Genomic DNA, 14,341 nt, shown 5'->3' on the forward strand with positions numbered 1-14,341 from the left:
TTTTATTTTATTTTTATACTTTTTTTCCCCCCAAAGCCCCAGTAGATAGTTGTATGTCATAGCTGCACATCCTTCTAGTTGCTGTGTGTGGGACGCGGCCTCAGCATGGCCGGAGAAGCAGTGCGTCAGTGAGCGCCCGGGATCCGAACCCGGGCCGCCAGCAGCGGAGCACGCGCACTTAACCGCTAAGCCACAGGGCCGGCACCATTCTTACATCTTCTATTTGCTGAGATGGCCACACAGACAATGATCTCTACATGCCTATATAAACAAGGAAGTCTATGTATGTACTATAATTAACTGCTTTATGCAAAGAACTTTGGAGCATTTTTTGATGCGGAAGTTCATTTTCTCTTGTAGCCTGAATATGGGGAATTCAAAATAGCGGAGAATGTGCTACATTTAGTCTACAACCAGGGAATGATCTGGTAGGTATCAAAGCTTCTTCTTGCCTTTGCTTACATCTCATCTGGGCTAAGATTTTAATTCACTTCGTCTGGTTGGGACGTGACCATAATAAACACAATCATATGAATTAAGAAAGACATAAACATTTTCTAATTGAAATATTTCACATGTATAGTAATTTTTTTCTAAAAGTAATGGTTTTCTAAAAGCATTTTTCAGAAAGGAGTGATGAAGGAAATTGCCCATTTTTAGGCCACTGTGATTATAGCCAAAAAAATCTGCACAGGACCCGATAGAATAAGCTGCTGGGGAGGACTGGGGGAAGGCTGAGAAGAGGTCGCTAACCCCCCAGGAGGACTTCCCGGAGTGGCTGTGTCACAGCTGGGGAGCCTGGCCTTCCTGCCCTCAGCTGCCCACTGTCCCTCCCATGTGCATCCATATTTTCACTTAGACACTGAGCCCAGGGGCACGGCCATCTGCCAGACTGCAGACCCGTGCTGGGGGAGGCCAGAAACTTGGGAAGACTGTCCACACAGGGCAACTTCCAGCCAAGGCAATCCTCTTCCTAAAGACGCCAGAGAACCGAGAGGGGTCATCTGGGCCACAAAGGTGTGTGTCTGTGGGCTGGGCAGAGAGCTCCCTAAGTCACCCCTTCATCTCTGGTTTTACCTACTGGACCATAAATAGAGAGCTATTTGATAAAACACAAGCAAACAAAGAAAAAGAACAACTTTGATGTTCCATACATTCAGAAAACACAATCTCTCCTCATAATCATTCAGTAAAATGCATGTAGAATTGAGAGATATAAAGTAATATTCCTTCAATCAAATTCTATATTCTCCTAGTCCCCTTCTTTTGAAAAGTATTTTCACAAATACAGTATTAAAAATAATATGTAACATTTACTTAACATTTAGTAGATATCAGACACTTTTATACCTGTAGTAACAGACTTAATCCTTCAGAAACCCTACTAGGTTACTAGTACTATTTTCTCCATTGTAAATATGAGAAAACTGAGGCACAGGGAAGCTAAATGTCTTGCCTAACATCACACAGACAGTGAAATTCTTGCCTGCTGTCTGTGAGAAACCAAAAGTGTCTTTTTAAAAGCTTTTACTTATTAAACGTATCCTTATATCTATACTTATTTTCCTATCACTAAATCTGAATTCCACAAGTATTGTATGGATGCACACCCAGTATAAACAGATTTAGCCTCAATGTCAGAAGATCTGGATTTTGTTCCATCTGTGACACCTATTTGCAGTGTAACTACATGTCTGTTTCCCCAGACAGTCCAGTTCTTGCCTGTTGTCCGAGATCTGTCACTCTCAGAAGTATCTCCATGTGGATGATACGGGGTCGCCCTTTTGTTAGCAACATGTCTTTGGGCAAATCACTTAACTTCCCCAGACCCACCTTCCATGTCTATAAACTTTGGTCATTTATCCCTCCTTTCATGATTGCAGAAGGTTAAATGAGCTGAAATGTGAGAGGATGTTTAGCATATGCCCAACAAAATAGCTGCTCAACATATGTTGATCAAACCTGAAAGTCAGTAATTTATTAACGCAGCCCTCACCATAGACAGGCAAAACCTAGAGCCCCCCGAACTGTGGTGACCCATCATTTGCCTCTTCACCAGAAGAGGGCCTTTCCTCTGCTGAGTGTGAAGAGAGAGACAGTGTTCCTGTGCAAAGAGGATATTTTCAATCATCTGCAGAAGTTACCTGTCTTATCTGCGACGGTGGAGGGTTGGGGTCTCAGAGCTTCAGGGGTTTCTCTGGTCCTTTAAGCATAAGGTATAAATCTCAAGGTCTCAGAACCCTATTAGACTGGAAGACAACGTGCTAACTCGCCTCCCCTCGTGGTTCCAGGATGGGGGCCTTCTTCTCTCCGTGCCTCCCTGCCTTCAATGTCCTCAAGCTGATTGGGCTCATGTACCTGAGGAGCTGGGCTGTGCTGACCTGCAATGTGCCCCACCAGCAGGTGTTTCGAGCCTCCAGGTCAGTGGGAGCAAAGCGGGCTGCAGACAGAGAACTTGCATCATCCACCGCACCTTGTCCAGGGCGACTTCCACAAGGGGGTCCCCAGCTCTCTGCTTATCAAAATCTTGTCTGTCCTCTGGTTTATTTCCTTCCTGAAGCCATTTCCAATGCCCCACCCTTGGAGTTAATCATTACTCCTCTTAAGCTCATGACATATTTTTTAAAACTTTTTGCTGAAGTTTAACAATCATTTAGAAAGTGCACAAATCATAAATATCAGTCTGATGAATATTCACCAACTGAACACGAGTACGTGACCAGCACCCAGATCAAGAAACAGATCAAGAACAACACCCAGAAGGCCCCTTGTACTCAATTCCAGTCACCACCAACTTCTACCAGCGTAATTCATTTTGCCTGGTTTTTGACTCCACGTAAATGGAATCGCACACAGGAGGAGCTCTTTTGTTTCTGGCTTCTTTCCCTGAATAATGTGCCTGTGAGGTTCATATCATTGAGGAAATATACCCCTATTTCTTTATCCATTCTACTTTCTTTTTATTGATGTCATAGTAGTTTATAACATTGTGAAATTTCAGTTGTACATTATTGTTTGTCAGTCACCCTATAAATGCTCCCCTTCACCCCTTGTGCCCACCCCCAACCCCCTTCCCCCTGGTAACCACCAAACAGTTCTCTCTGTCCGTGTGTTAGTTTATCTTCCACATATGAGTGAAATCATGTGATGTTTGTCTGTCTTTGTCTGGCTTATTTCACGTAACATAATACCCTCCAGGTCCATCTACGTTGTTGCAAATGGGACGATTTTGTCTTCTTTTTTGTCTTGGTGATGATAGCCATTCTAATGGGTATAAGGCGATATCTTAGTGTTGTTTTGATTTGCATTTCCCTGATGATTAGTGATGTTGAACATCTTTTCATATGCCTATTGGCCATCTGTATATCTTCCTTGGAGAAACGTCTGTTCATACCCTCTGCCCACTTGATCATGGTGTATGATCCTTTTAATGCATTGCTGTATTCGGTTTGCCAATATTTTGTTGAGGATTTTTGCATCTATGTTCCTCAGCGATATTGGCCTGTAATTTTCCTTCTTTGTACTGTTCTCATCTGGCTCTGGTATCAGGGTGATGTTGGCTTCGTAGAATGTGTTAGGAAGTGGGTTATATCTTCCTCTATTTTTTGGAATAGTTTGAGAAGGACAGGTATTAAATCTTCTTTGAATGTTTGGTAAAATTCTTCAGAGAAGCCATCTAGTCCTGGACTTTTATTTGGGGGGAGGTTTTTAATTACTGTTTCAATCTCTTTACTTGGATTGGTCTATTCAGGGTCTCTATTTCTTCTTGATTCTGTTTTAGGAGGTTGTTTGAGTCTAAGAGTTTATCCATTTCTTCTAGACTGTCCAATTTGTTGGCTTATAGATTTTCATAGTATTCTCTTTAATCCTTTGTATTTCTGTGGTATCCGTTGTAATTTCTCCTCTTTCATTTCTAATTTTGTTTATTTGAGCCTTCTCTCTTTTTTTATTAGTAAGTCTGGCTAAGGGTTTGTCTCAAAGAACCAGCTATTTGTTTCCTTGATCCTTTCTGCTGCTTTTTTGCTTTCAATTTCATTTATTTCTGCTCTGAGTTTTATTATTTCCCTCCTTCTGCCAACTTTGGGCTTTGTTTTTTCTTCTTTTTCTAATTATTTTAGGTGTAGTTTAAGGTTGGTTATTTGGGATTTTTCTTATTTGTTAATATGGACCTGCATTGCTATGAATTTCCCTCTCAGGACCACTTTAGCTGCATCCCATATGAGTTGGTATGGTGTATTTTCATTTTTATTTGTCTCCAGATATTTTTTGCTTTCTCCTTTAATTTCTTCAATGATTTATTGGTTATTCAGTAGCATATTGTTTAGCCTCCAGATCTTTGTCACTTTCCCAGATTTTTTCTTGTAGTTGATTTCTAGTTTCATAGCATTATGCGTCAGAAAAGATGCTTGTTACGATTTCAGTCTTCTTAAATTTATAGAGGCTTGCCTTGCTTCCCAACATATGGTCTATCCTTGAGAATGTTCCATGCATGCTTGAGAATAATGTGTAATCTGCTGTGTTTGGATGGAGTGCTCTATATAAATCTATTAAGTCCATCTGGTCTGGTTTTTCATTTAAGTCCACTATTTCCTTATTGACTTTCTGTCTGGATGATCTATCCATTGATGTAAGTGGAGTTTTAAGATCCCCCACTGTTATTGTGCTTTTGTTACTATCTCCTTTTAGGTTTGTCAATAGTTGCTTTATGTACTTTAGTGCTCCTGTGTTGGGTGCGTATATATTTATAAGTGATATGTCTTCTTAGTGGAATGTCCCTTTTGTCATTATATATTGCCCCTCTTTGTCTCTCATTACCCATTTTATCTGGAAGTCTACTTTGTCTGATATGAGTATGGCAACACTGCTTTCTTTTGTTTGCCATTAGCTTGGAGGATTGTCTTCCATTCTTTCACTCTGAGCCTGTGTTTGTCTTTAGAGCTGAGGTGTGTTTCCTGGAGGCAGCATATTGTTGGATCTTGTATTTTAATCCATCCCACTACTCTGTGTCTTTTGATTGGAGAATTCAATCCATTTACATTTAGAGTGGTTATTGATATACAAGGGCTTAATGTTGCTATTTTATTGCTCATTCTCCAGTTCTTTTGCATTTGCTTTGTTTCTCATCCTGTGTATTTTGGACTACCAATTCACTTTGGTAGTTCCTTATGATGGTTTTCTTAGTTTTCTCTTTATTTATTGTATGTGTCTCTGTTCTGATTATTTGTTTAGTGGTTACCATGTGGTTTGTATAAAAAATCTCATAGATGAGACAGTCCATTTTCTGATGGCCTCATTTCCTTAGACTAAGTCGATTCCATTCCTTTTATCTTCCCCTTCTAAGTTATTATGGTCACAACTTATTCCATCTTGTGAGTTTGTGTTTAAAGAGATGAGGTTATATTTATTTTTGGTGTTTTCCTTCCCTTAATCTTTGATGTTGTAATTAGGTGTTTGCTAACCTATTCTGATAGAGAGCTGCAATTTTTCTGATTTTGTCTATTTTTCTCCTTGCTCACAGCTTTGTATCCCTTTTCTCTTTTTTTGTAAGGCATGAGGGCCTTCTTGAGCATTTCTTGTAGTGGGGGTCTAGTGGCAATGAACTCCCTTAGTTTTTGTTTATCTGGGATAGTTATTATTTCTCCATCATCTCTGAAGAATATTTTCGCTGGATAGAGTATTCTTGGCTGAAAGTTTTTGTCTTTCAGAATTTTGAATATAGCATTCCACTCTCTCCTAGACTGTAAAGTTTCTGCTGAGAAATCGACTGAGAACCTGATTGGAATTCCTTTGTATGTTGGTTTTTTTGTGTGTGTGTCTTGCTACCCTTAATAATTTTTCTTTGTCATTGACTTTTGCCAGCTTTACTACTATATGCCTTGGAGAGGATCTTTTTATGTTGATATATTTAGGAGATCTGTTGACTTCATTCACTTGTATTTCCAGCTCCTTCCCCAGGTTTGGGAAGTTCTCAGCTATTATGTCTTTGAACAAGCTCTCTGCTCCTTTCTCCCTCTCTTCTCCCTCTGGAATACCTATAATCCTTATGTTGCATTTCCTAATTATATCGGATATTTCTCAGAGAATTTCTTCATTTCTTTTTAGTCTTTGTTCTTTATCCTCCTCCATCTGGAGCATTTCTACATTCCTATCCTCAATAATGCTAATTCTTTACTCCATATTGACAGCTCTGTCCTTTAAAGATTCCAGATTTTTCTTTATCTCCTCCACTGTGTGTTTCATCTCCAACATTTCTGATTGGTTTTTCTTTATGTTTCAATCTCTTTTGTGAAGAAGTTCCTGATTTCATTGAATTATCTGTGTTTTCTTGTAATTCTTTGAGCTTTTTTATGATAGCTATTTTGAATTCTCTGTCCTTTAGGTTATAAATTTCTGTGCCTTCAGGATTGATTTCCGGGTGCTTGTCATTTTCCTTCTGGTCTGGAGATTTAATATATTTTTGCATACTGGCTGAGGGTGTGGGCTTATTTTTCTGCATTCTGAAAATATCTGGTCACAGCTTCCACCTGCCGCCACCAGGTGGGGGTCAAGATCTGTGTATTCTGAGCCTGGCATGATCCATCTGGCTGACCAGTTGTCCTGGAGCACCAGGCAGGGGGAGAGGCTCTTTCTTTAGCCTGCCCGATCCCAGGGGCTTCTTGCTCTTCCCTCACTATCTGCTCTCCTGGGGTGCTAGGTTGATGAAGGCACCCCTGCAACAGTTCAGTCCCCTCCATACAGGAATTTCCCACAGGCTGTGAGAGACCTTGAAGAGTGACAGTTTTCCCGCAGAGGGCCGCCCCTATCCCCCCTCAGAGCTGCACGGTCCAGGTCCCAGGGTCACTGTCATTCGGGAAGGAGAGGAGTTCTCCTTCCCTCCTTCCACTTCCTCTGGGGGTTCCAGCACCTCCAGTTTCAGAGGTAAGGCTGTGTGGGTCTCTCAGATGTCCTTTGTGTTGTGTGAATGTCCTGTGTTGGTATGTAAATGTCCTTTTTGTTGTATCTTAGTGGGGAGAGTCTAAGGGGGAAAGCTCACTCCACCATGATGCTGACGTCACTCCTCATCCATCCATGCTACTTTTGATGGGCACAAGGGTTGTTTCCAACTATTAGCTATAATGAATAATGCTGCCTTGAACATTCTCAGAAGGGTCTTTTGTTAGGTATACACCTAGGAGAGCAATTGCTGGGTGTGGGGCATGCATACCTTTAGTAGACGTGTCAAAACATCTTTTACACTTCCACCAGCATTACATGAGACTCTAGTTGTCCCACAAGCTTGCCAACACTTGTTCTTTTCTGTGTTTTCCATTTTAGCCATTTTGGTGAATTCACAACACATTTTGAACACCTTGATTAGAGCTCATCCATTTTATTTTGACATAATAGTTATTTATGTGGGTGTACATCAGTGGCTTTCAAACTTCTTGACCATAACCTGTGTGATAATGTATTTGTACTTTACCTAGTGACCAGTACACATACCTGCATACATTCATATATACATGTTTTTATGTATAATTTATATGTGCATGTGTATATCCACTTATATGTATATATGTATATGTCTACATACATGCATGCATACATATATACACACACATATATACACACACATACATATAAATGAATATACACACAAATATATATATAGTGTATATATGGGGGAGGAGAAAGGGAGAGAGAGAAAGGTTTCACAAATTAAGACTCACCTACTTACATTCTATGCACTCTGATATTTTCTATTCTCTTCCAGTCTAATCTATTTTATTAAAGAGAGAGACAGAGAGTGCTCTTGAGAGTCTCGAGATTGGTTGACCACTCATTCTCTTTCCAGACAGTGTACAGGGCCTCGTACAACAAATAGATCTGAGCTGCCTCAGGAGAGGCCTGGGCAGCCATGCTCCCTGACACCAGCTCAGGGCCCAGGGCCCCGAGCTTAGTCAGGCAGAACATTTACCCTGAGCAGCCAGGAGCAGAGAGGGTAAGAGGTCGAGAGACACATCCAAGTGAGAGGGTCAAGAATCATAACCAAAGGAGTCAAACCGTTCTCATACACAGGAGACAAGTTCAAGGCTGAGAACAGGAGAGGGAACCTTTAGGTAAGGACCCAGGTGAATGGGGCAAAGGTTTCTAAGATTTTCCATGAATTAAGCTTATAGGGTAATGCCCATGGGTTCACCACTCTCTTGTTTTGAGGTGAACAGGTGTTCAGCAAATGTTTAGTAGATGAATACTTTGGGTTGGATGATCTATGAAGTCCCTCTGAGCACCAATTTCTAGTTTGCCAAGCTGCCTGTGACCCTATGACGAACCTGTCCTAGATAGGATTCTTCTGTTTGCAAAGAGTCAGGGTTGCGGTTCTGTGTCAGTTCTTCAGGCATACGCATCATTGGCAACTGGCCACCTGGTTTCTTTGCAGATCCAACAACTTCTACTTGGCCATGCTCCTGTTTATGCTCTTCCTCTGCATGCTGCCAACCATTTTTGCCATTGTCCGGTACAAGCCCTCCCTACATTGCGGGCCGTTCAGGTAAGTGATTTTACTTCCGTCAGCTCTGCTTGGAGCTACTGACAGCTGTGGGAGACTGAATTCTCCTTCTGGCTTACAGAACAGGGCACTAGCAGAGAAAGATCTCAAAGTCATGCCTTTTGAATCTGAGACCAGTGCCCTTTCTTGATAAGCAGGCTGCCCTCAAGTATGATCATCTCTGTGCTCATCTTTAAAAGATACAGATTTAAAAATCAAAAAAAGAAACAACATTGCTCCAGGGCTAGAAAGAAAGTCTACCCGGTCAACCTCCCGCTCCTAGAACGCAGAAAGCTTTTATTAAAGATAGTCCACCTCACTTTGGATTCTGCATTATCCAGCTCCACCAAGGCAGAAATCTCAAATTATCTCCCAGCATTTGCTTTAAGTCAGCTTTGATACAATATATATGTAATATTTAGAGTCTATCTTGTGTACATTATTAAAACACACACACACACAGAAAATGTGGTTCTTCACCCCACCTTCAAACCTACATAATAATTAGATGACTACTTCCTATGAAATCATCTTAGGAAGGTGACATGTCTTTCACACACAGATATTTACTCTAGCTTTATAACTGACATTGAAGATTGGACTGTGGCCATCTAGCCATTTTTTTGACAGCTTGCAGCATCTTTCTGCCAAAAGCAACACAATTTGGAGTTACGCTTTTCTATCTCACAGTGGACAAGAGAAGATTTATGACATTGTGTCAGAGACGATTGAGAAGGACTTTCCTGCATGGTTTGGCTCTGTGGTGGGGTACATCGGCAGCCCTGTGGTCATCCTGCCGGCCGTGCTGCTGCTCTTGTGAGTACCACACATGACTTCCCTGCCAGCTTTTGGGGGACTTCTGCATGTTTGGCCAACAAGAAAGCACTGCTTTCCAATAATTATATAAAATCAGTGAGTTCATTCGAAAGCCACTGACAGAGCCCAGTGATCTAAGCAGGGACTCTGACTCACGCGGGAGCCGAGGAGGGACAGCATGACTGATTCATCAACACCACGTGGGCAACTGAGGCCACTATAATGGGGTTGAATGCCATTCTCAGTTTCGTATTCTCCAGAACTTTAAATAATCTCGAAAAGGAATTTTGCAATGCAGCTGAGTAACTTCTGCTTGTTTTGGCTTAAAGGAAAAATAGTAGCGAGCAGATCCAGTACTCATAGCTTGATTCACTGTAAAATGCCCCTCCCGGTCTTTGCTCCTTCCCTATTGCTCTCACTGCACAGTATTCCAGGTCAGTGGAGTTTGCTGTAAAAAGCAGGAGAAAGAAAAGGAAAGCAGCCCCTTTCCAGTGCTAGCAGGCCTGAGAACTTGCCGACACCTTTTGTCCTCAGGAACGGGTCAGTGGGTAGCCCACATCTGGCCTGGGAACCTCTGGTTCCTGCCAACCAGCTGAGCTGGGAACAAGTCCGGAAAAGCCAACAAGCTGGCCGAAGTGCACTCACCTCCCTGTGCTGTTCTGTCCTAGCATGCTCATCTACTACCTTCAGAGCATCGCAAGATCACTGAAGCTCAGCAACCACCAGCTCAAAATGCAGATCCAAAACGCAAGTATTACGAGATCTCTGCTCTTGTGAATGTGTCAGCCACCTGACTGGGATCTCACTAGCAAGGGACACACATGATGTCACAGTGCCAAATGACGGGGACTCTTGGCCACCCCTCCCACCAGGGTCTCCCAGAGCTACTTCTAAGACTGTCCAGGGACGGCTCCCGCTTGCCCAGGAGGGAGCCGCACCTGCTGTTCCTCCTCCTCAGGTGGCCCTGCTGATGCCCCGAGCCCTTCAACGCCCCTCTTGAGGCCACACCAAGCCCTCAGTGTGCTGTCTCTTCTGCTGGCTGTGCTTCTCTGCGAGCAAAGAGAAAGGACCCCTTCCCTACCTGGCTCAGCTTGGACCTCTGGGCCCAAATGCCCTGCTCGGACCCAAAGACTCCCCTTTTTTGCATCTTCTAGAGTCTGGTTGTCATTACCCTCTCTCCCATCTGGGGCTCAAGCCCTGGTTCTCAGGACAGTCAGAGGGAGACTTCTCCCTCCTTCCACAATTCTTCCTCCTCTGCACACCCCAGGGGCTCCCCCAGGGCCAGGGCAAGGCGAGGCGAGGGAGGCACCAGGATGCCACATCAAGGAGGCACACGCACCCAGGGTCGTACCACTCTGCACTTCCACAGCCCCGAGAGTGAGCACCTCCTTAAATGTGGCCCCTGAATGCCTCTCTTACTTCACCCCACTCCCCGAACCCCACGGATATCAATTCATGTAAAGAAACACCACCTAGTTTTGCAAATACTCAAATAAGAAATGCCTTTGGAGTCGCAAAGGGCATTTTTGTGGAAACATACGTCTCCTGTGTGGTTGATCCATATTTTCTCTTTTGTGTCTCAGGAAAACCATTATTGGCAGAATCTAAACCTGGTCTATCAAATAGCTGCCCCTAAAAATAAAACTGACTAGGGATAAAATTCTAGCTCTCAGGTGTCAGCATTTACTCACTCAAGTCACAGGCCTGAGCCCAGAGTAGTGGCCCTGCGGAGCAGTAGGAGTTTGGTCCTGGCCCAAGATCTGAGCAAGGATGCACAAATCATCTTCCCCCAAGAATAGTATTTGTTACTGCTTCCTGCTAAATCCAGAACAAATATATGATTATCATTTGTATTTTAGGCAAGATCTGAAGATAAGAAAAAGTTTGCCCAAATGGTAGAAGGTAAGTAAACAAAAATGCCTGATGTCTCAGTTGGTGGGCATTTAAAAATATAGCAGTTTGGGGCCGGCCCAGTGACACAGCGGTTAAGTACACGCACTCTGCTTCAGTGGCCTGGGGTTTTGCAAGTTCAGATCCCGGGCACACACCAATGCACCACTTGTCATGCTGTGGCGGCGTCCCATATAAAGTAGAGGAAGATGGGCACAGATGTTAGCCCAGGGCCAATCTTCCTCAGCAAAAAGAGGAGGATTGGCAACAGATGTTAGCTCAGGGCTAATCTTCCTCACAAAAAACATGAAATTAAAAAATAAAAATAAATAAAAATTAAAGAAAATAAAAATATAGCAGTTTAAGGTACACTACTAATAAAAATTCCTGAGAAACTGGTTTTCACAATTAACTGGGCACAATAAAATAAAATTTAGGGATATAAATTTTGGTTTAAATCTACAATTTTTACATCATACCCGAGCCTGTGAATAACTTCAAAACATGTCTGAAGTCAGAAGGAGATTTTGTAGTAGGAGAGAAAAAGAAGCACAAACATCTGAGGAAAAACCCATAAGAATGTCTTTGTCATGTTCAGTTTTGTGTACTTCCTCTCGATGGCCCGTTTCGAATCCTTTTTCCAGTGAAGGCCTGTATACTCTTTTTTAAAAGGACTCACCTTGTTAGGTCAGACCCACCCAGGATAATGTCCCGTTTGATTAACTCTAAGTTAATGAGTCAGAGACCTTAATTACATCTTCAGAATCACGTCACCTCTGCTCAGTTGTCAGCCCCAGGGTCCAGCCTCCTTAGGTTCTGTCCTCTGTCCCACTCCTGCAGAGCAATGCCAGCTGGGCAGGCCTAGCCACAAGGACAGATTCCCCAGTAAGAAACCCAAACCCAATGGCCACGCCTTCGCACGTCTTCTCCAGCTGTGCCCTGACAGGCTTCCCACCCAGCCCAGCAAGGGAGGGGAGCCCCCGCAGAAAGCACGAAAACGGCAGGAGCAGAAGCCTGACGAGCCTGAATGGGGACAAATGCACGGTGCACTCAAAGGAAACGTGCCTGCCGGACACCACTACTCATGTGTGAGCTAGAAGGGGCACTAGGCAACTTTAAAATGGCTCAGTCCTATTCTCCTCAGAAAATGAATGAGCATGAGACCCAGAAAGGCTCTGTGGGCCAACTCTTCCGTCTGTTTAATACTCAGCTCATTGGGAGGGATTTATTCTCCTCCAGGAAAATGCCTGAGCACAAATCACCGGGCCTCAGGGTCGTGCTCGCCCGTCTGCCTTTCCGGAGAGCAGTGTGTGACTGGAAATTGCTGTGGAGAGACTGCAGCTCAGGCTATAAACCCCACTGTAACTGTCAAGTATTATTTGCCAATGGAGCATAATTAAGTTTAGTTCAGGTTATCTTCAAAAACTAGAATCTCCATAGACTTTCTCAGGATCAGAATTTCATTGTCCAATGTCCATTTTTCAGCTCAAGGCCACTTCTTTTTTCAGAATGCTCTGTCAACTGTTTCCAAAAAATCCTAATTATCTTGTAAGCTTTATAATATCCATTGTGTAGATGAGGAGCCAGAGCCCCAAGGCTGGAGAATAACCCACTTTGCCTCCTGGGGCATCAGATGGTACATGTGTAAAGCCTCAGGGTTCATTTGATCCCCCCACACTCCCCTCCAGCTCCAACTTTGTGTGAAGAAATGACTTGAATCCCAAAATGTGCATGGCCCCCAGGCTGGTGGGTCTGCAAGTGCATACGCCTGTCCGTAGACCCCGCTGCTGGAAGTCCCAACACCTGCAGCTGAACCTGCCTGGATGTGCCACCCCAGAGCCGTCTTCTCACGGCCCTGCCTCTTCCCACAGCCCGAATCCAAACCCAGGATGAAAGCACCAAGAGGCTCCCACAGGACATGGATCTGGGCAGCCAGCTATCCTCGGCTCCCTTGGCGACACCCCAGAACAATGGCAACGTGGTCAATTTTGACTCAACAAGCAGCAAAAGTGGCAGGGTAGAGACCGTCACCCAACCCACACCCCAGAGTCCCTGGCCAGGGACCAGCAGTCCTAGCTCGCCTCTTCCTGGCATCTCCAAATCCCGGCCGGAGCCAGACACCAACAGGTGAGCTTACCTGCAGCACAGCGGGAAACCTCCCCGCTGACCGTGTACCGACCAGGGATGGCCCAGAGCCATAAAGGGTGGAATAAAGAGCCCGTAGGGATGTGAAGGCCCTAACAGTTTCAGGAGGCCAGGGCCATTAATTCCGATTCTGCCAGAAGGCCACGAGGTCAAGAGACTGACCGCTGGTACTGAGAAGAAACAGAGGGACAAAGTTTGTCAAACAGGACAAATTCTTCTAGGCCTTCTACCACAGAACCTGTAAGCAAGCCTTCTTGCCAGCCTAGGGTATGTATTTCTACAGCCTAAGAAAAGAAAATGCCTTTTAAAATTTTTTTATTTTTTAACTCCAGACTGGCCATATTATTGGCAGGATCTTATATATTTTAGCTCTAGGCTGGCCAAGTTATTGGCAAGGTCATCTCTGTGTTACATGGGGTCAATTGTTTCAGCCTCACACATAAGAAAGCAGAGGACCCTGCATTCCTATCATGAAGTCCAGAAGGACGCACTGACCCAGACTCATATGGAGAATTACATTTGATCTGAATGTAGCACAGTGAAAGCAATATAGACGAAATACAGGGGGTTTTGATTTCAGGGAGTTTAGGGTTTTTTTTAAAGACAATGACTAAGTTAACAGAGAAGTGGAAATCTTGCTGTATGAGGAGCTGTCTTCCTGTCTCTATGGGGCCTTGACAAGGAGGAGGGATTCCAACCAAGCCGGGTGGGCCCGGGGTGAGGTGCCGCTGAGGCTGGACGGCTGCGTGGCGGAGACGGTGAGGAGCACTCTTCCTCACGTGTGCTCCACAAATATTGGTCCCACTGTGTGCTCATGGACAAAAGGAGGGCTCCATGACGAAACATAGTAGCAAAACACTCTCTGCCCTCGCTGCTCCGTGGAGACTCACGGTGCCCGTCATCACAGTAAGGGCTCTGAGAACTCCAGCAGTGAAGACGTCTGGAGATGTGCCTGTGCACGCC

At 44.0% G+C, this 14,341-nt stretch overlaps 1 protein-coding gene across 1 annotated transcript in view; it reads left to right on the plus strand.

Moving 5' to 3' along the window:
* Nucleotides 1–14,341, plus strand: part of TMC3 (transmembrane channel like 3) — a 42,519-nt gene that overhangs the window by 26,600 nt on the left and 1,578 nt on the right. Inside the window, exons 15-21 of the mRNA XM_004432001.2 lie at nucleotides 361–428; nucleotides 2,292–2,420; nucleotides 8,420–8,530; nucleotides 9,218–9,343; nucleotides 10,012–10,090; nucleotides 11,203–11,245; nucleotides 13,105–13,360. Coding sequence (XP_004432058.2) covers nucleotides 361–428; nucleotides 2,292–2,420; nucleotides 8,420–8,530; nucleotides 9,218–9,343; nucleotides 10,012–10,090; nucleotides 11,203–11,245; nucleotides 13,105–13,360 — 812 coding nt within the window. The remainder of the gene's footprint in view (nucleotides 1–360; nucleotides 429–2,291; nucleotides 2,421–8,419; nucleotides 8,531–9,217; nucleotides 9,344–10,011; nucleotides 10,091–11,202; nucleotides 11,246–13,104; nucleotides 13,361–14,341) is intronic.

Source organism: Ceratotherium simum, chromosome 3, assembly GCF_057802395.1.
Source record: "Ceratotherium simum simum isolate JZ-2026a chromosome 3, ASM5780239v1, whole genome shotgun sequence".
Classification (NCBI taxonomy): Eukaryota; Metazoa; Chordata; class Mammalia; order Perissodactyla; family Rhinocerotidae; genus Ceratotherium; species Ceratotherium simum.